Source organism: Phocoena sinus, chromosome 3, assembly GCF_008692025.1.
Source record: "Phocoena sinus isolate mPhoSin1 chromosome 3, mPhoSin1.pri, whole genome shotgun sequence".
Classification (NCBI taxonomy): Eukaryota; Metazoa; Chordata; class Mammalia; order Artiodactyla; family Phocoenidae; genus Phocoena; species Phocoena sinus.
Window position 1 is genome coordinate 116,717,840 of NC_045765.1, and position 26,397 is coordinate 116,744,236.

The window sequence follows — 26,397 nt, forward strand, 5'->3', positions numbered from 1 at the left end:
TAGTTTGGGGATATATGTCCTACTCGTCCTTGCTTGTTTTCTAGTCCATGGATGGATATGGAAAATAGAGTATTTCTCCTAGAGTAGTTTCTTGGATGTGAAATGTTATTTCATTATACCAGGTGAAATGCTGGTGACCTCATTTTTAAGCCCAGGGTATGACAAATTTAGACTTTGACTTTGATATCTAGCAAGTCCCTCTGTTTTCCATCTTCACTTTAAAATGTGTTATTATGCTGCATTTATTTAGCGCTTCACATTTGTAAAATTCTATGCCTGTGTTATTCTCTACCAAAAAATCCACTTACTTGTTACCCTTATTAGAAGGCAAACAGGGATACCAAATGTCTCATGGCTGTGTATAGAACTCAGAGAAAACTACTTGTAACTGGATTTAATTTTTCAAGTTCTATTTTGGAAATTGGCAGAATGTAAATTACAATTGAACTGAAATTATAGTTTTATTACCTTATTTGCTTTTCCTCTTATAAAATTAATAACTCTAGGTTTAGAAAGAATCTCGAGGAGGTTATCTGTATAAAATTTGCTCAAATTAAGCAGCAAACCCTGGAGAGATTGATTCTAAAGGAGGCATTAGGAATTTTTAGGGTTGATAGAACTGTTCTTACAGCTTGACTGTGGTGGTTACACAAGTGGATGCATTTGTCAAAATTCACAGACAGATTCACTGAAAAGTGTGAATTTTACTGTTTGTATATCTTTGTAAACCTGTTTTTTAAAAAAGGAAAAACATTAGAACTTGAAAATTAAAAAAAAAAAGACATTTTTATCTGCCTAAGAGGTAGATAATGAATTCAGTGGAAATGTACAAGCCCAAACTTGGGCATTTGCGAGGGCAATGTTTTTAAAGGAGGGGATTCTTGCTCTTGGTGTGTCACTTAGTGCACACACAGGACATATTTGTTGAAAAGTTAAAATTACCTTGGGCTTCCCTGGTGGCGCAGTGGTTAAGAATCTGCCTGCCAACGCAGGGGACATGGGTTCTAGCCCTGGTCTGGAAGATCCCACATGCCGTGGAGCAACTAAGCCCATGCGCCGCAACTATTGAGCCTGTGCTCTAGAGCCCGTGCTCCGGCAACAAGAGAAGCCACCGCAATGAGAAGCCCACGCACCCCAATGAAGAGTAGCCCCAGCTTACCACAACTAGAGAAAGCCTGTGCACAGCAACGAAGACCCAACGCAGCCAATCAATCAATAAAATAAAATTTTTTAAAAAGGTTAAAATGACCTGAAGTTCCCCTATAAAAGTAAGAATCTGGGATCTCAAGCAAGAAAGTGATTTTAATCTAGAATACTGATGTCTTTATTATCAGTTCCTATATTAGACTCCTATATTAGCCCCCCTTTTCAAACACTTGACAAAGATATAATAGTCATTAGAAAATTATTGCATCAGAACTTGGTTTTATTTGTGGTAGTTGGGGGGCAACTGATAATTGATGAAAGCAGAATTTCCAGCAGGATGCAAAAGAAAGTAATTATCCTTGTAGAATAAGAAAGTGCGTAGCCATGACTGAATCATATTCTGGTTTGAATAATCATATGATACCCTCTTGCTCTTTGGTTTTAGTTCAGGGAAGCGCTCAAACCTTTCAATAAGTGCCCACTTTGCTTCATTGATAAGGCTCCCGGTCCACACTACAGACTCTGAAGCCAGCTGTGTTTTCTTCTTGGCACTCTTCCAGTCCTCCTACCCCAGCCCCTCACCCACCTCCATGTCTACCCAGCTCGGGGGCTGAGGTTTCCATCTGTAAAGCCTGTTGCTACAGGATACAGAATTCACTCGGGAGGAGGGGAAAGCTGCGTGTGTGTGTTTAAGGATGGTGGCTCTCATAATCAGATAAATGTTGTGGAAAGCTTGCTCATTCATATGGAAGAGCCAGCGCTGCAGCTAAGTGGTGGAGCCGCTGAGCTCCAGGCTCTGGCATCTGTGCATTAGCCCTGCTCAGTCAGGAGCGCTTTTATTTGTGATACAGAAATAGCTGAGGAGCATCACCACTTTTGCCTTCAACAATAACCTTTGGTTGAACCCATGGAAAAAAGGCTGTATAGCTTTTTTTTCTTTTAATGCAATGATAAAATTGGTCACAAATAGGAAATCTCATGTGACTTCTACACACAATGAGGTACCTCCTATGCAATCATAGTCAGTCTCTGGTGTTTTACTTTTCACTCTTGACTTCCTTTATATAACTGCTCTTCCCTTCTAAGATATCTCAAAGGTATCAAAGACTTTTTCCCCATGTCATGCATCCTGTGATTCTGCTCTCCTTCCTTCCTGGTGACATCAGTCTTGAATGAACAGTAGTGCTGGTGAATGCCCTGAAAAGCCTGGAATGTAACCTGATTTTTGAGGAGAGGAAGCTTCTCAGTTCCCGCCGTTTGACTTGCCTGGGCAAGTTCTGTCTTGCACTATGGACAGAGTTATCTTCAGCCATAGGATACCAGCTTTGGGAACTAGTAAAGCCGGAGCTTAAGAACACACTTCATTCTCTCTTTCTCCTTCTTGTGCCCCTCCTTCCTTCCAAGAAAACACTCATGTCCTTAGGATTGTTGTCAAGTTTGCTTCTGTTTTATAAGCGGGAAGCTCAGAATGTCTCCTGCCTTCATGAGCACAAGCATTGTTGGGGTTATTTGGGTTGCATTTGTTTATCTTTTCCACACTCACACGGTTTGCCTAGCTTGGCAGCCTGCTGGCCTGGACAATAATAAAGCTTCTGTCGAGGTGAGCAAACAGCTGATGGCATGGGGCACAGAGGGGACTCCTACAGTAGCTGCCTGTAATCTGCCGGGCTGGTGGTCAGAGTAGGCAAGAACAAAAGCCAGTCTGTTTGCAGGCAATTTGGAAAATCAATGTGTTAGTTGTGTTCTTGTCTCTTTGCTTTTCTCTTGGCTAAAAGGGAGAATGCTGGTCCAGCAGTTTGCAGAATCGTTCCAGGCAAGTACCCATTCCAGAGACTTACCTGCCTGTCATATTTCCACTGGCTGTTCTGAAAAGGGCCTGAGTTTTTCTGTCTGAACTGCTTAAAAAGCCACTGACAGAGAATTCTTAAACTCAACATCCAAAGTTGGACCCTACTATTCCAATGTTTTGAGTGGTTTATATTCTAGATAGTTACTCACATAAGTTGTGTGCTAATTTTTTTTAATGCTAATGAGGGCTTCAAAAGGAGTTTATTTGTTGCCTGGCTAGGAAATACAAGAATTGCACTTTGAGCAACATATTTCATAATATATGTGTGTTTGCCTCTTATTCCTAAATTGATTTAATATTGTCACTTAGTTGAAAATGTCCTAGTCATGGTTGTGTATCTGGATTATTAGGTCTTACAGAGCAGAGATTACACCAAGTAGCCCTGTTCCAGGATGGGAGAGAGAGTGAACTTAGTAAAGACCCATGTGAGTCTGTTGACACATCTTTCAAAGGACAGCCGTGCAGATGATTATATTAGTTGTGTGAAGTCTTGAGTGACTTTTCCCTTTAGGCTTCTAAGAAATAAAAGGTGATAAGGAAAGATTTGAGAAGAAAAGACTTTTCTGTTCATCCGTGTGTTAAAATTAGCCGCAGAATGTTAGCAAATGGCTTTAAACAAATTTTCATTTGTGCTTTGAAGGTCTATAACTAGATCCTATCCATCTTTGTTCCTCTTTTTCAAAGCCTAAAAAATGGTCTGCTGATTGTGAATAAGAGAAAAGGGTGTTTGGTTGGATGTGGTCATGGTGCTCTTATTTTAAAGTCCATCAAAAAGAAAAGTAATAACTTTAATGGTCATTGGAGACATCCTAAAGCAGAAGATAAGATTTAATAATCGTGGGTAAAGGAGATAATTGACATTTTTTGTTTGTTTTGTTTTGTTTGTTTGTTTTCAAAGGAAAAATAGACTAAACCTAAAAGCCACTACTACCAAAAATACCTCTAGCATCTAGTAGTGCCCTCTGCATTTTTAGTGTTTATCACGCCCCCCGCCCCCATGTTATTGTTAAACTGGTTTATATACCTTATTTTTGTAATTAGACTATAAATACCCCAAACAGGGAATTTACAATTCTATAATATACCATAGAAGTTAACATAATGATCAATACATTATTGCATTTAATACGTGCTGATTTTAAAGCTCTTTTTTTATTTGTCAAAAACCTATTGTGGGCCACAAATTGTGTCAGGCACTGAGGAACCAGTGTGGAGCAAGGCAGTCACTGCCCTACTTACTGCCACGGAGCCTACAGGCTAGCGAGAAAACATCACCATCTTTAGGCAGTACACCTGGTATTTCACTTGACTTTTTTTTTTTTTTTAAATAAAATTAGCTGTTAATTGGCCATTACACTTCAAATCTCAGATTTTTCAGAGTAACAAGGAGTGACGCTCAGGTTGCTCAACTGTGACTTTAAAATGTGAGGGAAAGCATGAAATACTAAAAGATATAGTTTGTTTCATTTCTATGCAGAGGATCTCATTAGACCTACTATCTAGGGCACTTATACAATGGCTTTCTCTGGCTAGGTCACTCTCATCTTAAACATAATTTGACATATTTCTATCCTTCTGCTTTTATCAAAAGGGGTTAATTCTGTAAAGAAAGAGTGAGAGAGACATTTTCCAGCCAAATCTAAGGCAGTCAAAAACTGGACAGAGCTAGATGACTTTAAATCCATAAAACATCTTCAGATCTTATTTTTGTCAAATCTCTCACCAGATCACTAATAAATAGCCTAAATTAAGTACTACTTCTCACTTGCTCTCTTTTTCTCAGCTTTTACTTTGGCAGAGAACCTGTTCAGCAGGAAACTATCCCAATGCCAGATGGCAGGAAATAGCAGGTGGCAGATTGAATAACCAGCCTTTGAAAAACACCAGTATTAGCCTCTAGCCCCAATTCTCAAATATGGCACAAAATTCTTTCACTTTAAGTTTTTGTCTTGCCTTTTGTTTTTAAGAAAACTGTTTGAATTTTGTGGGGTCCAGGGATTGACTTGCTTCCTCAATGGTCAAAGTGGGGACTTCAGCTGACACGAGATGATGTTTGAGGAACCGTCCGGATCAAAGCAGATAAACAGAGGCGGCCTCACACACTCACACCTCTCACCTGAGTGAGAGGTCTCCCCTCTCACTCAGCCTTGTGGCACAGACCCCCAAGAGCAAGGAGAAGCTGCTCCAACCAGTGTGTGCCAACTCAAGGCAAGAGCAGCATTTGAATTCCTTTCCAAGTTCCATTCTTTTGTGGGAATACTGGTGCTATTATACACCTCAGCTTGGACTGCTTAGGCCTTTTAAAACCATGTGGAGAACAGTAGGAAGCAAGAGGAGATAGACCGAAGCACTGGAATAGGGCTGTTAGAAAGCGTGATCACGGATCCTGGAGGGCCTGAATGCTAAATTTTGCTCAAAAAAAATTTTTTTTCTTTTTGTTTTCTTTCAGTTCACTGAAGAGTGTCCTAATGTCTCCTAAGTGCCACAAGAAATAGCAATATAACTCAAAGCTGATTTTCCTCTAGAACTGTTATGCTATCCTAGTTTTCATTTTTGCTTCATCTGTTTTATTTTAAACTTCTAAAGTATAAGCTTCCACATGTCTTCTAATGAAATGTGTACTTACGTAACACCATGGTTAGTAGAGCATATTTCTGAAATCATTTTTGTAAATCTCACGTTAAAACAACGTATTGAATTGGGGGTATAAATAAGGAACAAAATTTTTATACTCTTTGTTTATTATTATTTTGCCTTCTTTTCCCATTTCAGACTTTATAGTGAATGAGTTTTACCCTCAAGCTTTTATCAACTGTTGGTATTTATGACTTATGATCACATTGACTGCACATCAGGACTGCTGATGGAAGAGGGATTTTGCATTGACATTTAAGAGTTAACCCCAGTTTTCTCTCTTCTTATGCTTTATTTAGATTTCGACACAGCCCCAACTGCTGGTACCTGAGAGATTGGACTGTCACACCTGGATTAGGCAGTGTCTAAAATTATGGTGCACAAGACAAGGCCTTATACACCCTTGTAAATAAGGTGAGTTGTTTCCTGGCATTTGCAGCTTATTCTCCTGAGTTTAGGTGATTTGGTGTTTGTACCATTACAGAACAGCAGAGAATAGTACAAGAAGTAACTTTAAATTTATTTGCCCTCAGAAAATCTTTTTAGAATGGAGCTGGTATAAATAACCAGCACATTAACAATAAACATTCCGGTAGCTGTGGCTGTTCCAAGCACAGTGATTTAAAAATGGAGTGGTAAAAAGCAAAAGGTAATCTTATCACAAGAACTTTGTTGGTGGTCATTTCATTCTTGATCCCTAAGTCTTGGATTTTTTGCCTAGTTCCCTTTGGTGAAGTTTAGAGAAAAAGACGTGACCATTTTGCTGAGTGTGATCTCCAGAGCATTCAGACCATCTTACACATTTTTAAGAAGACAGACTTCTAGGTTATTCAAAACATGTCTTCCTAAGTCCCTGACTCCTCCCCTCAAGCCCCAGAGCCCCTCTGATTAGGGTCTTTCTGCGTGTTATACTCTACCCAAGGGTTGAGTCTTCATTACCTTCATAGTATGAAATAAGTACAAAATAAGCAAAAGTTTAGAATGTTAGTATTGTGAGTCTCAAGCTACAGTCCTAGTTTGATCCTTAACAAGACTTTAACAGTATTTCTGTGGAAATGTATTATTTCTGTAGTGTCACCTGGACCTTCTATGGCAGACCTCAAAAGAAATACTAATTTTGGTTTGGGGAGTTCTTGTTCCCATGACTTGGGCCTAATTTAACTTAATATACATTTCAGATAGTTTGTGTGTGAGATGTTGTATTGGGTATGGCATTGTCCCAAAAAAGGAGCAATGTCCTGTCCTTTCCCTTGGAAAGCTTATAATTTAATAAAGTAGATAAGCAGGTTCACTGATAAATCTAATATTAGGCCCCAGGGGAAGGAATGGATTAAATCTTGCTCTTCAGTTCAGACTTTAATGACACAGATCATACTCAAAGAAGAAGCTCCCTATGAAAACAAAACAAGAAGTTCTGGAAAGACAAAAAATGTCTATCTCATTTTCTACTCTTACTAGTCTTTTAGTGGAAAGAACACCAGACAAGGAGTCAGAAGACCCAAGCTTAACCTCATAAATTCTACCAATTGCTCATAACTTCAGGCAAATAGTAATTTTATTCTTCTAGGTCTTAGTTTTTTCAACTCTTAAGTCAAGTGAGTTGTACTAAATCAGTGATTTCCAACCCTGGCTGCCTGTTAGAATCACACAAGAAGCTTTTAAAAATTATAGATGCTTTTCTCAACCCCCAAGATTCTAATTTAATTTAATCTTTCTGGAGCCCAGGCATTGGTATTTTTTAATTGTTTTTTTAAAACATAGATTTTATTTTTTTGGAGCAGTTTTGGGTTCACAATAAAATTCAGCAGAAGGTACAGAGATTTCCCACATGTTCCCTGTCCCCACACGTGCACAGCCTCCCGAGTGAGCCATTTGTTACAACTGATGAACCTATATTGACACATAATCACCCAAAGTCCGTAGTTTACATTAGGGTTCACTCTTGATGTTATACATTCTATGGGTTTAAACAATATATAATGACATGTATCTACCATTGTAGTATCATACAGACTAGTTTCACTGCCCTTAAAATCCTCTGTGCTCTGCCTTTTCATACCTCATTGGTGTCTTTTTAAAGCTCCCAAGCTGATTCTCATTTGCAGTCAGTGTTGAGAATCACTGACCAGTTGATTTCTAAGGTTCCTTCTGGCTTTAATGATTTATCATTCTAAGATACTTTGTTTTTACCCTGCCTTAGGGATTATTGCAGATTTGGTTGACTGCTTTGATGAATTTAAACACTGCTCATGAGCTACAACCTTTAAAGCAATGGATTCTAAACTTTTTTCCATTTTGGCACATCTGAGGCATTCTGCACAGCGTGCTGGTAATAGTGACTCAGTTCAGCAGCGATTTGCAACTGGGGTTTAGGGTTATCAGAATTTCTAAGGGGATGGGTATAATTGGAAAAAAAGAATTCCTCAGGTGTTTCTGGTGGTTGACGGGGGGCGGGGAGGATGAGCCTACTGAAGTAAGGATTTAAAACAGACGCATGACCACAGCCTAGACCATTAGTAGTCAGACTTGATTGTGCGTGCAAGTCACATGGGAGCCATGGCAACTTCAGGCTTCTTGGGTCTTTAAAAACTAGTCTAAGAGACAAGAGATAACAGATGCTGACAAGAATGTGGCAAAAAGGGATCCCTTGTGCATTGTCGACAGGAATGTAAATTGGTACAGCCAGTATGGGAAACAGTATGAAGGTCCCTCGAGAAATTAAAAATAGAACTACAATTTGATCCAGCAATCCCACTTCTGGGTATAAATCCAAAGGAGATGAAATGACTATCTCAAAGAGATACCTGCACCCCCATGTTCATTGCAGCACTATTCACGATAGCCAAGCCATGGAAACAACCTAAATGTCCGTTTACAGATAAATGGATAAAGATGTGGGGTGTGTGTATATGAACATATACATACAATGGAATAGTTAGCCATAAAAAAGGAGATCCTGCCATTTGAGACTACATGGACAAACCTTGAGGGCATTATGCTAAGTAAAATAAGTCACTCAGAGAAAGACAAATATGTCATGATCTCACTTATATGTGAAATCTAAAAAAGCGGAACTCATAGAAACAGTGTAGAATAATGGATGCCAGGGACTGGGAGGACGGGAGAAATGGGGAGATGTTGGTCAAAGGATACAAACTTCCAGTTGTAAGATGAGTAAGTTCTGAGGATCTAATGTACAACGCGGTGACTGTAGTTAACAGTACTGTATTGTATACTTGAAAGTTGCCAAGAAAATAGATCTTAAATGTTCTCACCACTGCCACCACCAAAAAAATGGTAATTATGTGAGGCAATGAATTTGTTAACTAGCCTTATTGTAGTAATCATTTTGCAATATATATGTGTGTTAAATTATCGTGTTGTACACCTTAAAATTACACAGTGTTATGTGACAATTATATCTTAATAAAGTTGGAGGAAAAGCACTCTAAGGACCAGAAAAAGCTGCATAATGTGTTAATGTGTACTTTCTCATGGGAGGCCATTATTGCATTGATATTCATACCTTCTGAAAAGAATCACTGAACGAGTGGAGTATGGTGGTTTTTTATTGTCTTGGTTTGGTTTGGGGTTTTTTTTTAGTTATGATGAAGTGTTAGAATTGAGCTTTATTTTTCAGACGTCAGTTGCCTTATATCAGACACCCACTCACAACTTTCTCACCCTGACCAACAGTTCCAGTTACCAAACTGCATGAGTCACAGCTTCTATTTCACCGTCCCAGATGCTGTAAAATGATAGTCAGATATTTTACAGCTAACGGTGCCAAGGTTTTTCCTGAATAATACATAGGCATAAATTATAAACTGAATTAAATGAATATTTTTTCCCTCATCTTTTATTTTCATTACAGGTCCAATATGGTATTTTTCCAGATAACTATACATTTAATTTACTGATGGATCATTTCATAAAGGAAGAAAATTACAAAGGTAAGAAACCAAACCCAGTTCCATTTATAATGGATCTTCAGCTCCTAAAGGGAAGTAAATGTAGGCACTTTTACTTTTTTTATTTCTTAATGACTCTCTACATCACTCTTTCAGTCAGAAATAGGTGCGTAGTTGATGTACCACACCAGTTGGCCAGATAGGAGAATCATATTCAGGTCTTTTTTCCTCTGAGTTTCTGAAGTTTATTTGTTCATGTCTCTTTGGGCAAAGGACAATGAATTTAGTTAAGCAATAAACCTTGCCTGAGCTTCCATGGCTAGTTAAGATTATATTAATTCAGCTATTAGCTTGACTTTTTTTAGCACCATTTGCTAACTTTCTTTATTTAAATCACAGTTGTTACAGCATGTGAAGTGTGTAAGTATAAAATCTTATATACTGGAGAGAGTAGTACCCTCGCTATGAAGGAAAGTCATTTCACCTCCTAGACTTTTGTTCCCCCTTCTCTAAAGTAAGTGCATTGGTGAACTCTGAGATCTCTTTACTCCCAAAATCCTCTGACCCCATGGAATTAATTTAAAGTGGCTCTTACCTTCAGCTACAGTAAGGGAGGCCAAGGAAAGATGGGGATGTGGCAGACCCTACAGAGCAGTCAGGTGGAGCCCTGCCAGTCTCAGTGGACAGGGAAGGGTAGTACAGCACGCTTGTGCTTGCAGCTACGCGGACAGTGAAGAAGGAAAGAGGAGGCCATGCCGTTGTGTAAAGACACACACTGGCTTCCCCTTCCACCATTTCATCCTCAGGCTTGGTTCAGAGGAGCCATGCCTGTGTTAGGGTAGTCACTACCTCAGGAATGTGGATGTGGACTGGTGGTCACTTATGCTTTTATGACACCTGTGATTCCTGTCATTGGGTTACATCCTCTTGTTCCTGCACACCAGCACCCTCAGCCTTTTCCATTGCATCACTGCCTGGACTCAGTGATGAGGCTGGGGACCGGGGACCTCTCTCCTTTCTCTTCTCCGGGCCTCTGCTTTATCTTCTCTCTCATAAGGCTTGCAGTTGTTGACTGCCTAAAAATATTTGCTGTGCATTATTATTTTTTTTTTTTTTTTTTTTGCGGTATGCGGGCCTCTCACTGTTGTGGCCTCTCCCATTGCGGAGCACAGACTCCGGACGCGCAGGCTCAGCGGCCATGGCTCACGGGCCCAGCCGCTCCGTGGCACGCGGGATCCTCCCGGACCGGGGCACGAACCCATGTCCCCTGCATCGGCAGGCGGACTCTCAACCACCGCGTCACCAGGGAAGCCCTGTGCATTATTTTTTGAAATGCTCGTTATCCCTTATCCATTTTAAACATGGGCTTCCTGAATTCAACTAAAAGATAATTAGCTTTTGCATGTTTCATCGTCTGTTCTCTGTGAACATCAGATTTAAGAATCCCTTATTACTCTATCATTGGAAAATTATGTAGTAGCAGTTTTCTCCCCTCTCTCTTTAAAGGTAATGTTGGAAGGGTAAAAGGAGTTTTGGGTTTGGTTTTTTTCTTTTTTTTTCCTTCTAAATTCAGAGTAAATAATATTGAGGATTTTTTAAAATAAAGTTTTGATGAAGATTATTATTATTTATGGCAAAAATTTAGAAAATGTTATACTTTTTATTGCTAAAATAGGAAATACCCAAGTATATAAATAATTATGGAGGAAAAGGAAATTACTTATACAGATCAACCTAATTTCACTTCCCAAGCTGACTGAAATGAATATAAATTAGAGATAAAATAAATTTGATTTATTTTTCATGTGTAATTTTGGATTCAGTATTGAACAGTTGGCAAAACAGATTTTTTTAAAACTGATTTGTAACTTTGTGTTCTTTTAAAATGTCGGTTTGTTGGTGAGATGGGAGTGTTGTTTGTTTAATCTCTTCCAGGTTCTTATTTTGCTACTGACTGACTGGGTGACTCCTCCCTGGTCTGCCTGTCTATCTCAGTTTCCCTGTTTGCAAAAAGTATATAGAAATTCTTGGCTGTGGCCTTATGTAGAACCATGACAACACACACAAAACCAGCTGGCTAGCAACAGCTGCAAATCAGTGCTAACTCTTATGCAGCTCTATATGCAAAAATCGGTCAACAGAACAGCTCAGTCAGTTATTCAAAAACATTTGTTGTGCCTGTGTTATGTGCAGGCACCGTATTTTAAACCAATATTAACATTCTCTGATTTAACAACAAATACTAAGGGAAAGAAATTGTTTGAATTTGATTTTCTTGCCTTCTGCCTATGTTGTGAAATATTGAGGGACAATAAATTAGACCTTGCTCAAGGTCTGGTCTCCTATGATCAGCATTCATGTGAAAACAAATATCTTCTATGTTACACTCACGGAATTATAACTTATGAATAAGCATTTCCTTTCCATTCTTTCAATTCTTTTAAATTGAGCCTGATTGTCCTTTTTGTAGTCATCAGTTTTCTGTCTTTGAAATAATACCTGAGATTTAGAATTGTCTCTAGCATTTGTTCTCTTTTGCCCAAACAGGGAGAAAATTCCAGAACATACAGTGGGGCAGTCAGCCAAGCCCCCTCTCTACTTGTCAGGGTGACCTGGAAAATATATTTGCCTCCTTTCTGTATGCCTTAGCTCTTCCAGCTGATGGACATGATGCCTTAAATTTGCTTCACAGTTTATGAGGCATTTTCACATGTATTATTTTGTTGGACTGTCAACAGTCTTGTGATGTATGTGGGACAAATGGTATTTTAACGTCATGAAGATGATATTGAGAAATTGAGTGGTTTATTTGACATCCTTGAGGACAGTGATACAATAGCACCTGATTCAGTACACAGTAGTGTGTACAATAGAAGCTGCAGACTTGGGAAAGACCTAGTTTATGGAAGAACTAGGACCAGAGCCCACATTTCTTAACTTCTTAACTCTGTTTATTTTTCTGTCATGCCCCACTTTTTAAGAGTGTTTATAGTTAAATACAGGTTTGATGATGTTACCTAAAACTAATTACCTCTCATTTTTACTTTGATCTTCTTTCCAGATGCTCTATCCGTGGTTTTTGAGATCATGATGCAAGAAGCTTTTGAGGTTCCCTCCACCCAACTCCTCTCCCTCTACGTTTTATACTACTGCCTGGCAAAGAAGACAGACTTCAGTGTAAGTGATCTACCTTAAAGCAGCAGTGAGAGCCTTAGAAGAAGCAAGCAGTGGCTGCTTAGTAGTGATGTGGGCACCAGAGGAAACCTCTGCCCTCAGCATCTGGAAAAAGATGCCTGATGTATAGCGCTGTGGCCCCGTACAACCAGGAATGAGTGTTCATCCTGTACATTTTAGGTACTGGGCTCTAACAAAGTGGAATTGGACATTCTTCCACTCGGAAGAATCTCAAGGGAAAGTCCTTATGTGCATTCTGAGACTTGAGCTAGGCTAAGTGCACCTCACACGTGCAGAAGTAGGTAATCGATGATCAGTGAGAGCTGGACATGGCATACCAACGAAGCAGTGAGGCAGCCAGCTTCGACCACGACCTCAGGTATTAAATACTCATTGTTTAATTTATGTCAGTATTTTCCTAAGGTTGCTCTGGGTCAGTCCAGAAGACTAAGTTTGGTTTCTTCTCTTAGGTTAGGATATTTAGTCATTGTTTATTGCTATCCTAAGAATAACAACAGTAACAACAACAATAGCTAATACCTAAATGGCACTTACTTTACACCAGGCTGTGTTCTTGGTGTTTAAGATTTATTAATTCATTTAATCCTCACAACTCCATGCAGATGAGAAGACTGGGGCTCAGCGATGTTACATAATAGCCACCCAGCTAGTAGGTGATGAAGCCACCTGGTGAAGCCAAGCAGCCTGGCCCTACAGTCTGCCCTTAACCTCAAATGTAACACCAAAAATACTACTTTGGGTAGGAACTGAAAAGATCAATTTAGTCTAGCCCCCATTCTAAAAAAATTTATTGTGTATTTTGTTTTTGTAAGATGAATATCATAGCCTATGGCACACCTCACATTCATTAGTTCATTAAATATATATTGAGCAACTACTACATTCCATACATTTCAAGTGCTCCTTATACAGTGGTGAGCAAAAATTTCCTTCTTACAATCTAAGATGAATATAGGCATTTAAAACAAACACACGAATATAAAATGATGACTATAATGATCACTACAAAGACGTCGTCTATGAAAAGCCTGTATGGTAGTGAGTTTTTGTTTGTATTTTAAACTTGTTAGGAAAGCCTTCTTCCTTAAGGAAATATTTCCTGAGTTAATATTTGAAGCATGAATAGGAATTAACAGACTGAAGAGAGGAAGAACAATCCAAAAAGAGAAAATGACATGTGCAAAAGTCCTGTGACAGAAAGAACATGCTGAGCAGAAAGGGGCTGGAAGAAGCTAGGAAGTTAGTGTAGCTGCCACAGAGAGAATTGTAGGGTGAGATGAGATTGCAGAAGGTAGGTCATGCTAAGCTGTTTCATCTACATTCTAAAAATAGTGAGAAGCCACTGAAAAGTTTTAAGCAGAAGGGGTGGCATGATCAGATTTGTGTATCTGGGCTGTAACATGGGTAGGAGGTTGGATCAGGGCCAGGTGGTTATGGTCAGAGCACTAGGAGACTATCATGGTCGTCTGAGTAAGAATAATGGTAGTGTGGGGACCAGAATGTGGTGGAGTTACGAAGTAGCCGATGACCGTATCTAGGAGGCAAAGAGCATGATGAGGAAGGAAGTAGATGTGGAGGCAGGGAGGTGGGGGTGAAGCCTGACCTCCTCAGTTTCTGCCTGGGGTGTCTGGACAAAAGGGTCACCATGTGTTTGCAAAGACTTCTTTTGATGAGGAAGATCATTAATTTGGCTCTGAATGTGTTGCATTTTGAGATACCTTTGAGACAGTCAAGAGATTTCACAAGGGAAATTGGCATCTTAATGGAAAAATCTGGACTGGAGATGTAATTTACAAATCCACGTGTAAGTGTCTGCAGACGAGCCACAGGCCAAAAGGAGAGTCAGGAATGTGTTGGAACAAACACTGTGGGAGGAGGTGGTCTGCATGTAGAATGCTCCTCAGAGGGTAGGTGAGACGAGGACTTTTATGAAATGCGTTGAACTTAGTGGTGTGAGGGCCATAGAGTAATGGAGCAGGAAACCAAATTGGAGTGGATGTGGAGTGAGTCCGAGGTGCAGAAAGGAGACAGTGAGCATCAGCGGTGTTTTGAGATGTCTGGCTATGAAGGGGAGTGGAGGGAGGAAAGAGAGAAGGAGGGTTTGCTTTGTATTAATGGGAGAAGCTGAAGCATGAAATGAGAAAACCTTGAGGACATTGGTAAAATAGCTCCTGATTTAGTCCATAATAGTACATAGAGTAGAAGGTAAAGGCTTGGAAGAGACCTGATATTTTATGTTAACACATAACTAGCCTTTCATCTAAGCAGCAGTGGTTGTATTTTCCCCAATCATCCAAAAAATCTCTAACACATCCATTTGCTTTCATTCATCTTTGTAAACATGCTTTTGGAAGAATCACCATTGCAGCCACCATCACCACCCCTGCTCAGTTCTAGCACAGCAAGGATGCTGCTCATTTGGTTTTTAGCCCCTGTTGCATCCTGATACTATAGGTCATGTTTTTCCCTAAAGAAAAGAAAAAATGCTTCTAAGCCTCCTTATTAATTTTTCCCTGGGCCCCTTTTCATACAGTTTTTGTGGGGGAAAATCAAACCTCTGAGTGATTTGCTTTCGCAAGTGAAATGACCTGGTCCTTCATTACCAACTCTCTTGCTTATGTGTGCTGCAGAAGCCCCTGAGGAGGCTTTGCTTTTCTCCCAAGGTCTTTGCTTGTTTCAAAGGTTTAGAAAAACCTTAAGAAATTGCACTTGCATTGCACAAAGGTCATTCCCAGTAAAGAGGTTTGGGTGCCCCTTAACACCTGGGGACTTATATACCTGGCTGCAATTGTAGCTTGCACACTTTGTTCATTCTCTGACCAGTGCAGGGCCACCTGAGCTTTGCATTCTGTTATTTCGAAGCTGGAACAAAGGCTCAGGCCGCTGTGTGCTCCTACTGCACCAGCACTGAGAAGATCACAGCCCTCGTCTGGGGAGTTGCCAAGGCTCTCCTCAGGCCTGCCTTTACAGTGAGTCCCCCGTCCCTGCTGTTGCTAGTCTGCAGCAGCCTCAGCAATGCTTGTATTTTGCCCCTTCTTTTCCCATGTCTCATAAGGCTTCAATTTTATTGAAGTGTAATTTTGCACCCTGGGTTGAAAGAAATGATTGCCAAGTGTTTCTGATTGCCTAATTGATTTTTGAGAGGCGTAAATCTATCTAAAGGCAGCCTAATAGTTATATTTATTTGAACACTGTGAAGTAGAAGGAGTCTTATTGCTGAATTGTTTAAAATTCAAAAAGCTTGCTCTGTCATTTCATAGCAGTGTGAGTACAGGGCTAACAGCATGGGTAATCTTTGTTGATTGTCTCAAGGCAGTGCTGGTCCAGAGTGTACGCTTTATTTTTATTTTGTTTTGCTTTTCTGATCGTAAAAGGAACTCTTACTCACTGCCCCAAATTTGGAAAGTAATGAAAAGTACAAAGAAGAAAACCAAAATTGCTTGTAATTTCACTGCCCAGAAATCTGTTAACATATTGGGCATTTCTATTCTGTATTTTTCATTAAACATAAATATCTTTTCTTTCCAAACTTAGAATTATAATGTACCTTTAGTTTTGTTATTTTGATTCTTTTACTTAATGTTATAACATGTTCTTTTTTTCTCTGTGTCATTAAAAATCACATTTTTGCATACAAAATGCATTTATGCATTGCTTGGCTGCACCGTGATCTGGTATATTCTGTTGCAGTGGGAAGAGGAGAGGAACTTTGGTGCATCCCTGTTACTCCCAGGCCTAAAGCAAAAGAATTCGGTGGGGTTGAGTTCCCAGTTGTACGGCTATGCGCTTCTTGGTAAGCTGGAGGTCCTTACAAACATTGTTCTTCATGGATAGAACTGATGCATTCTTTTACTTCATAATAAAATTATAATTTGATTTAAATTTGCGAGTGAAATTCCAATACAGCTTTCATTTTTAGACGTAAAACTAGACTTTGATGGCCTTACAGTTATGACCTAAGACAATAAAGCAGGTTCTAAAACCTCCCACCACTGGCAAGGTGAGAATTAGTTCTGATGGCTCTCGATTATATTTAGTGGTAATCAGTGTGAGGAAGGGATAAAGAAAGGAAAGTTCTGGCCCTCTTTTGGGAGAACCGGCCAGTAGGATCTTTCCCATTATTAACAAAGATCTTTCTGTCTCTTAAACCTAAAGTCCAGGAGGAAAGAAATTAAGAGTTGGAGTTGAACACATATCCTTGGTATTGTTTTCAGGTGTGAGGGAAGAGAAATTCAGAGAGCACATCCAGCAGCACTTGGGAAAGCAGAGAGGGGCTCATTGGTGCAATGTGACTGTGCCACACACAGGACAGCTAGCTCTGCTTTAGACCCCGGATTGCATGAGAATCAGACAGTCAGGAGGGCAAAGCCTTCTGAGGAGCAGCCTTGGCACTTGGGTTGTGTGGAATCTGGGCAAATAACATTCACCCTAAATGTGCATAAAATGTGTCCCGATTTACACAGGTTTATTAAATGCATGTTATTTCATTATCCTTGCAGTCTCTCTCCTAAGTAGGTAGGCATTTGAGAAAGTCCCTTCTGATCATACATTGTGTCTGCTTACCTTTGTTTTCTGAAAATCATCTAAGTTATAGCAGTTTGACTGCTTTTGGAGTTGATCTTCGCCAATAAAATATAGTGTGGCATTCTCAGATGCTGATTCTGATAGAAACTGACTCAGGGAGAGGAGTTCATCAGGCTGGCGATCAGACGAACAAAAGAGTTGACCACTCTTTTTAAAAATCATTTTCTCTTTACTTACCATCTACTTTTGATACTGATTTACACGTTTTTGGCCTTTGCCTTCAGATGAGCACTCAGGAGTGTTACACTGCATGAATTGGCCGGGAAGTTGTCAAGGCTAAGAAAACGTACTTTGTTGTTCCTGTTGCTGAGCAGAGGCCCGGGTGTTTTGGGTCTGGGAGCATCAGATCCAAAGCCCTTTGCTCTCACTGTGTCCTGTGCTGCGCAGCCTCATTCACCTCTCACAGAAGCAGCTTCCCAGAACGTGACTGCAGCCAGCCCCAAGCATCTTACAGGTCTAAAATTAGCTGTCACCTGATGAGCTTTGTCTATTTATGTTCCACTACAGCTTTCCCAAATCCTCCTTCCCGGGAAAGATAAGTGAAGGTAGATTTAAGACCTGGCAGCTCAAGGTGACTTTGGTCATTAGTGCAGAAGTTTCCGTTCCCCAGGAGTCCAGAGACAGCCTCTGTCCTCACTCGGGGACCTTGCTGCCAGCCATGTTTTAAGCTCCAGTTGTGATTGTTTGAGGTACCAAGAGAAACATTCATGTCCTGAGACCCAAAAGGATGAATGAGGACTATACGATTTAAGTATTGATGAACCTCAAATAAAGGAAAGGAGAGCAAAGTGAGATTTTTTTTTTTTCATAAAGACAGTCAATGGGGTGTTTTGGAGCATTTTGAAAAATGTCAAACATTTCCTGGCAGGGGAAGTTGTCAGACATTGACAAGATTTCCACTGTAAAAAAGTTGTGGAATTTCTTTTCAGAGGAAGAGTTTGTTCTTGAAACAAAACTAGTATTTCAGTTGTTTGACTTGTTTTGTCAGGGTAGTTCCACTTAGAGGCAGATATAACAACCTCTGTAGGGACTTCCCTGGTGGTCCAGTGGGTAAGACTCCGCACTCCCAATGCAAGGGGCCTGGGTTCGATCCCTGGTCAGGGAACTAGATCCCGCATGCATGCCGCAACTAAGAAGTCCGCATGCTGCAACTAAAAGATCCTGCATGCCGCAACTAAAGATCCTGCGTGCCACAACTAAGACCCGGCACAGCCAAATTAAAATAAATAAATAAAAAATAAATAGCAACCTCTGTAAATTTCCCTCAACCCTTTGATTCATATATCCTCATGATAATCTCCAGTAGTCCAAATGAAAAAGAAGAAAAATAAGTTCACGTGACTTTATACTGAAAGGTGTATACATAGAATTTTACATTTTTCATCATACATCCAAAGTGTCCCCATTCACTGGGTGGGATGAGGCTCTTGGTATAGGTTTGAAACGATCCTTCTCTATTTCTAGAGCTGCCAGGTAAGTATTCACTTGTGCCTTCAAGTCCTCCGTCTCAGACATTGTGGGAAGCCACGGCTGAGCCTTCTTCATTGTTCTTTTTGGCCACAGGGAAGGTGGAATTGCAGCAAGGGCTGCGGGCTGTGTACCATAACATGCCCCTGCTGTGGCAGCCAGGGTACCTCAACAGAGCCCTTCAAGTAATGGAGAAGGTGGCCTCCTCCCCAGAAGACGGAAAGCTGTGTAGAGAAGCGGTAAGTTCCCTGCCTCTAATTCAGTGGGATTTATCATCTCCTGTTACTCATAAGTCAAGCTTTGGATTTGTTTTCCTTGTCTCCCCCATGCCCCACTTTTTTATCTCTGTAGAATCATGTACTTATTCAGGTGAAAAGGAGTGAAAAACCACAAACATTCTCAATGTTACTGACAAAAAGCACTAGAAAATAAGATTGATGTTGATTTTATAGTTCAGTATCTGGGAGGAAGACCATTCCCCTTCCCTAAAATTCAAACTGAATTCTGTAAAATACTGTTTAATTCCGCCCAACCCCTAAAGTAAAATCTCAGTAGGAGCTTGAGAGGTTAAGATTTCATTTTTAATTTTTGGCATTTCTGTCTCCTCATTTAGTCCCCGGAGCCTAACTACCTGTCAGTTTTTTCCATCATACAAGCTCTCAAGAAATGAGTCTAGGGACTAGAGATGGCACTGTCTTTCTTTCCTTCCATTAAACTATTCTGTGGTGAATGCATGATGCTGAGGAGATCTGGACCAAATGTTCCTTTCATAGTTCTAAGGCGTTCACTTTGCCTGGACTAGGACACTGTCCTCCCACCAGCCTGAAAGCTCATCCCTCTTGGTCACCTTGGGCTCTTGACACTAAGAAGTTACTAGAGTGAGCTCAGGCTACAGGAAAGCACGCGACGAGCTTACACCCGATAGGGAGCCAACAGTGTTTGTTGCTGCCCAAGCAGCTGTTGTAGCCAGGGTGAGGCATAGAAGGACATCAGGTGTTTCATTAACAGGGTGTAAAAGTTAACTTTGAGCAGCTGCTTATTTGTTTTGCCTTGATGCTGATCACTAGGACTCACCTCATGGCTTCCGCTCAGTCACGGGATGCACAAGTCTGGTCCCTATACTGGCTTCTTAGACTGGTGTCTAGTGAGGCCTTATGTTCTCTGCCAGACATTTACCAAGTATACACATTTCTAAATACATTTTCATGTTTTAACCCTGCTGTAGTCAGTGCTGGTGATTGAAAACACAAAATTATACATAAATGCTTTGCCAGGGAAATACTCCTTCCAGCTGGAGCCAGATTTGCGTTGTTTGTGTCCTGACTTCATAGGAATGTGATTCAGATGTCAGCAAGAGTGGGATATGTGTCACATATATGTATGTGTATGTGTATATATATGTATACCCCACATATACATTTGGATATAATGTATTAGTGGCATTAAAAAGCCTTGGAGTATTTTCTGGATTTTTGTTCTGAAGTGACATGGACAGAATTAATCGGTATCCATGCAGGTGCTAATGCTGGCCTTGAGGTTGTTTCTGTCCCATCTCTGATGATTAGGCCCTCTGAGGGTTGAGGGAGGTTGCCCCAAAATGAAAGTGGTAGGGGAGAGGGGTCAAAACAAAAAGAAACCTTCCATTTTATAGTTTATTTACTTTCTAAGCCGTAGAAATCACCTGTTACAATAAATTTCATGTATGCCTATCTGGTCTTTGTCAGCAGCTTATATAGGTTGACTGATCCCTAATCTCTGGATACCCTATGAGCTAAAATTTTTCTCTGAAGAAGGCCCCTGCCTAGATTCAGAGGCTTTACCGTGCATTCAAAGTGGCCCATTTTGGTTCTGGTCTGTAGTGGTTTTTCTTTCCCTTTCTCCCAATTCCAAAGCAATTGAGGAAGAAAAACATGGAAGGGGTGGTACTTCAGTACCCATCAAGCATAATTCTTGGATTCTTACCTGGGTGATTAAAAGTGAAATCAAAAGCTGCTGTGTTGATTCACTTATACAGATAATTCTGAGCTTGCTTATTCCATTTGTTTTGTACTAAGTGTTCATGCCATGGGACAGGGTGTTTCTAGTGTAAAATTATATAACCATTTCTGTTCCCTATAATTTGATAAGAGAACTCTTCTCGCAATATTTTAGATCCCAGGTTTCCCTTCCTTTCCCTTCTCCAGCCTCCCTTCCCAGTGCTTTCAGAGCCACAGGACATTTAATCTCTGCCCCCGTTTCTGCTCTGCAGCTCGATGTGCTGGACAGAGCGCTGAAGGCGGCTCTGACCGCTCAGGCCCAGGGGTCTTCAGAGGACCAGCCCCAAGAAGGTGAGAAGACCCAGAGGTCAGAAGAACTGGTGGAGCAGCTGGATGTGGAGGAAACTGAACAGTCCAAGCTTCCCCGTTACCTGGAACGATTTGAGGTGAGTTGTAGCAGAATTGAGTCCCTCTCAGCTGTGCATTAAGCATGCTTCTCTGCCGTGGTGATAGACCAGCAGTCCTTTCATGCATCAATGTCACACACAAGGGCATTAAAAACTGACATCAAAAATCACATTGTTGGGCTTCCCTGGTGGCGCAGTGCTTGAGAGTCCGCCTGCCGATGCAGGGGACACGGGTTCGTGCCCCGGTCCGGGAAGATCCCACATGCCGCGGAGCGGCTGGGCCCGTGAACCATGGCCACTGAGCCTGCGCGTCCGAAGCCTGTGCTCCGCAACGGGAGAGGCCACAACAATGAGAGGCCCGCATACAGAAAAAAAAAAAAAAAAAATCACATTGTTATTGCTTCACACAGGAAGTGGTCTTAAAAGAAACAAATGGAATTTTTATGCTCCTTTTCATACTTGAGCGAATCGGTCACAGTTTTCCTAAGGCAGCATGTCATTATCCACTACTCATCCCTGATGTCTGCCTGATGGGTGGGTAATAGTTTGCCTTCTCATAGCAAGCACCTGACTTCAGCCCTGGGTGAAGAGGATCTGGTCATTTCTCCATATTACATTGAACCTTCTTTTTTTTTTTTTTTTTTTTTGTGGTACGCGGGCCTCTCACCGCTGTGGTCTCTCCCGTTGCGGAGCACAGGCTCCGGACGCGCAGGCTCAGCGGCCATGGCTCACGGGCCCAGCCGCTCCGCGGCATGTGGGATCTTCCCAGACCGGGGCACGAACCCGCGTCCCCTGCATCGGCAGGCGGACTCTCAACCACTGCGCCACCAGGGAAGCCCACATTGAACCTTCTTGATCACCAGAAACCCAGGTAGAAATCACAAAGCCTCGTTTGAATATGATGAAGATGAAATGCAGGCATCTTCTCTTGCTCGGCTTTGTGGTGTGCACTAGGGCCATTGGAAATGCTCTCTGGACTACATGGATGGTGTAAACAGGTTTCTACAGGTTTCAGGACAGCCCTGAGCACTCAAACTGCCTTTGGTAGCTTTCAACTCTACATCCCAAAATGCTCTGTGATCAGAGTCAGGGAGGAAGAGCCATGTTCCGATTTTAAGCCCTTGGCCTCTTCCTTGCTGTGTTTCTCACCTATTTAGCACAAAGCGAGGGGAAAAAAAAAAGTTGCTGCCTGAAGGAGAATTCATTGTGTGAAGCAGAAAACGTTCCCATCCCTCCCAGCTGACCCATTGTGTCCTTTTGGTGTAGAGGGATGTATACTTTGCCAGAGTATTACCTTGAAATCTTTGCAGTAATTATATTGAACCAGCTGTGGGAAATCTATTTCCCCTTGTTCTAAGGAGGATCCTAATACCTTTAGTAGCTGTTTTTCCCGGTACTTCTATAAGGTAATTGCTCAACTTCCCTTTTTTATAATTTAGAAACTGAAAAAGGAACGTTAATCGATGTTTTCAGGGTACACAGAGAATTAGCAGCTAGGTTAAGAATTTACATACCTGTTCTTTCCTCTTAACTTTGCAGATTTAGAAAAGCTAAAAAGCAAAAAATCTGCTTAGCCCCATAGATTATCATTTACCATGTTCTTATTGACCAAGGCTGCCCCACGACTCTTAAAAGTTACCACCTTTTTCTTATTGCTTATATATTTAATCTTGGAGAATAGAAATCTGTGCCAGCATTAAATTCTCAGCCCTCACTCTTCCACAATGCATTTTTTTTTTAATTCACACAAAAAAAGACCAATATTTCTTGACTGCGAGTTGTGTGTTAGGCACTACTGCGTTTCCTTTATCCTCACCTGGGTGGTAGGTACTGCTCTTCCTGTGTTACATGACACTAAGGTTGAGGGAACCTAGTCCATAAGTGACTGACTTTGGATTTGAACACAAATTTGAACACTTTGGATTTGCTGACTCAGAGTTGAGTCCTTATTCTGGTGTCCCAAGCTGTCTCCTTGGCCTCAAACCAGGTGGGAAGTGATATCAGAAAGAAAGAATTCTCATTTTACACTTCCTTTTCTTCCTGGTGCCTGATTTTTATTAGTCCCAGGTAATCTTTTTGGGGCTCATTTTTGTGGCTGACCTGTCACACCAGACGTCTGGCCACTCCTTGAAGCCCATGGATCCTTCCCACCTTCCAGCCCCTGCTGTTAGAGCAGGACTCATCACCTATGCCAGTAAATTGCATTTGTTTTGTGGAACATGGGGTGTGTCATATATGCTAAGTCTGGGGCCATAAGTGGGTCTCTGATGATCTACATCTTGAAGCACTTAAGTAGATTAGTGTTTTTAGTACTTTACTTCTCCAGAAATACAATACCGACCAAATCGAGCTGCCGTTTCAGATGGAGCCATAAGTAGTCAGGATGTCAAGGCTGACCTGCAGTGAAGCACAGCACGTGGAGGCTTATAATAGCGCAGGCACTCATGGGAGCTGTTTAGCATGCCGTTAGTAAGAAAGCGTTGACATGAATTCCATCTGTTGAAAGGAATACTGGTTAGGCAAACATTTATCCCAGTAATTCTAAAGGAAAAGCTATGGATGAACTTGCTCCATTTTATCAGCTGCTTCTGCCATTTTGTTTCCATCTTAGGGTTCTTTGTTCTTGGAGTTTGCTGCTTAGTTTGGTGCAGGTCAGAATGGAAATGAAGGTTTCTTTTCTTGTGCAGTGTTTGTGGTCTAAAACAAGAAATTACACAGGGAGTCACAGCATATGGAGTTCCATTTACCGTTTGTGAGTGAAGGGGAAGAAATGACATGTGGTGCATCTTAGCAGAATTGCTGGGCTGAAATTTAAAAAAAAAGAGCAAAAGCTAACAGTGCCTGGATGAAAGGCAGCATGACAGACTCCCAATAAAGTACCTTCTCTGTGACCAGAATGTGTGGAGATTTTGTAAGTGACTTAACCTCTTCTCTTTTCCTCTTTGTATTCTTTACCTACCTGCCCCCCCACATCTTCTTTTTTTTTTTTTTTTTTCCTTTGTTTCCAATAGGCCTTACATTCTAAGCTACACGCTCTGGGCAAAGTTGAGTCAGAAAGCCTTCTGACCCTGACCACCCAGCTTGTCAAGGAACAGCTCCCTACCTGTGAAGCAGAAGACATCGCTGCCTACGAGCAGAAGCTGCAGCAGTGGCATCTGGATTGGGTACATTTGATTCAGAGGGAAAAGGAGCAGAGGGAGAGGGCCAAGCAGGGGCAGGAGGCTCGAAGAGCAGCAAAGGCATCTGTCTAATTAGGCCCCTCAGGGCCCACAGGAACTTCACAAGAGCCCATCTCAGGATCCACAGTGGCCCTGAGGGCAGCCTCAGTGTCCTGCATCCACCTTCTCCTGTTCTTAAAGCAGACCCCCTAAGGTACAGAAACCACGCTGTTCACATGTCAAGCCATGTGGCCACCCACCCGGATGCCAAGAAGACTGGAACCATGAAAGTGGCAAATGGTCAGACTGAAGCCACTAGCTAAATACCTTAAATAAGGGCTCTCAAAGCTTATAGTGGAGTTCTTGGGGGACAGGGATCAATTTTGAAGACTGAAAATCCCTGATACCTAGCGATGGTGGTGGGAGAAGCCGTGACTGAAGAATCTGGTCTCAAGCACAAGCTTTTGAATGGTCTCTGTGTCCCCAGCCGAGGCCACCTGCAGGTCCTGAGACCTTGTCCCCTAGTCTCCTCTCGCGTGCAAGCTCTCAGCCTGAGCTGGGTATGGGATGCCTGCACATCCCCACTTTCCCCTCCCAGACCTGAACTGGGAGAAGTTCAGTACAGGAGCAAACACAAGACCTACTGGCTCTCAAATTTCAAGGACCCCCGGTGGCATTTTTAGCATGTCAGGGCTTTTGAGGAGAGAGCTAGCCCTAGCTCTGAAGCTTCCGTGGCTTGACTCCCCATCATGTTGCGGTAACTTTCTTACAAAGCATTGTCTCAGCCCCTCATCAAGTAGGTAAAGTGAGCCTTCTGTGTACACACATGCACACACATACAATTTGTGAACACAAGTTTCAGTTAGAAATTGGAGAAAATGAGAGGTGGGATGGGGCTTGCAGTGCGTAGAAGACATGAATGATTGTAAAACTGTCAGGAGGTGGAAAATTTCTCTCTGGGGTTTCTCTGTGGAAGGGGTCAGTGGCCGCTCTTGCTTGCTGTGTAATTTTGCCCTTATGTGTAGTGGTGTACTTTTATGCAGGATTGTGCTTTTGTATCAAGAACCTGTGGAAATAAATGTTCTAGGATCATTTTGGTGTATTCTTCATCTTTGGGGGAAGGGTGGGAGAAGTAGGGAGTTTCATCGTCATTATAGTCACTATGATTTTGAGCAACATGTTTTCAACCCTCCTTCTCCAGTAGACTGTGGCATTTGTAATAATAATAATAATCACCACAACCACTAACTTGTGTTCAGGACTCGCTGAGCTCCAGCAACCCTATGAGTGAGCTACTATTACCCTATTTTTGAATAAGGAAACTGAAACTAAGTAACTTACGTGGGGTCAGGCTCCCACTGCTTCTCACCCTGCATGTTCCCTCCGTACATACCTGCAGTCAGTATCCAACACAGGGCCTGAGTCTTACTTAGGAAGAGGGTTATGACCAAAAGTTGGTTCTGACATTTTGGTTTATCAAGGGCAGGACATTTTCAGCCCTTATTATTATCAAGAGGCAGGTTCAAGATACATCAAAAGACGCCTTTTGCTCAGTAAATTAACAACCATCACACATGAAGCATCTGGTTGATATTTCAGCTCATAGTTTTGCCTGCATTTTCCTCCTTGTCTGTGCCTGTGGCACTTTACTTCCAGGCTTCAAGAGACCACTTCACTGTGCTGCTGCCCAGCAGGAGTTTCCAAGCTCTCCACTCCCGGACTTCTTCCACGCCTGTGCCCGCATCTCTCTCAGGAACTCTCGAGAGTCTCCCCACCATCTACTCCCCTTTCCCCAGGCTCTCCTCCCCTGAGCTATAGGATACCCTACCACCCTCCTAGATGGTGAGAGCTGACCACAGTTGTCCTTGGTCTTTTCACCAATATCACAGTCTATTTCTACCACGTGGATGGAGAAACTGACCCCTGGCCTCTGGGGATGACCTGAACTGTAACAGATGACCTTCCCTCTAGCTGACCTGCCATAGTCACAGCCAGACCTCCAGTCTCGTATCACTAATCCAAGATCTTACAGCCTGAAGTCGCATTCTCCCAGTCTTCCCTTTCTCTCAT

General features: G+C 41.6%; 1 protein-coding gene across 1 annotated transcript in view; it reads left to right on the plus strand.

The window, feature by feature from the left end:
* MRPS27 (mitochondrial ribosomal protein S27) overlaps positions 1-25,415 on the plus strand; it is a 90,629-nt gene extending 65,214 nt beyond the window's left edge. The window contains 9 exon segments of the mRNA XM_032625154.1: positions 5,929-5,969; positions 5,972-6,000; positions 6,002-6,043; positions 9,504-9,582; positions 12,602-12,717; positions 16,426-16,528; positions 18,883-19,025; positions 21,035-21,208; positions 24,181-25,415. Coding sequence (XP_032481045.1) covers positions 5,929-5,969; positions 5,972-6,000; positions 6,002-6,043; positions 9,504-9,582; positions 12,602-12,717; positions 16,426-16,528; positions 18,883-19,025; positions 21,035-21,208; positions 24,181-24,420 — 967 coding nt within the window. The 3' untranslated portion in view covers positions 24,421-25,415.
* Positions 25,416-26,397: the final 982 nt, after the last annotated feature.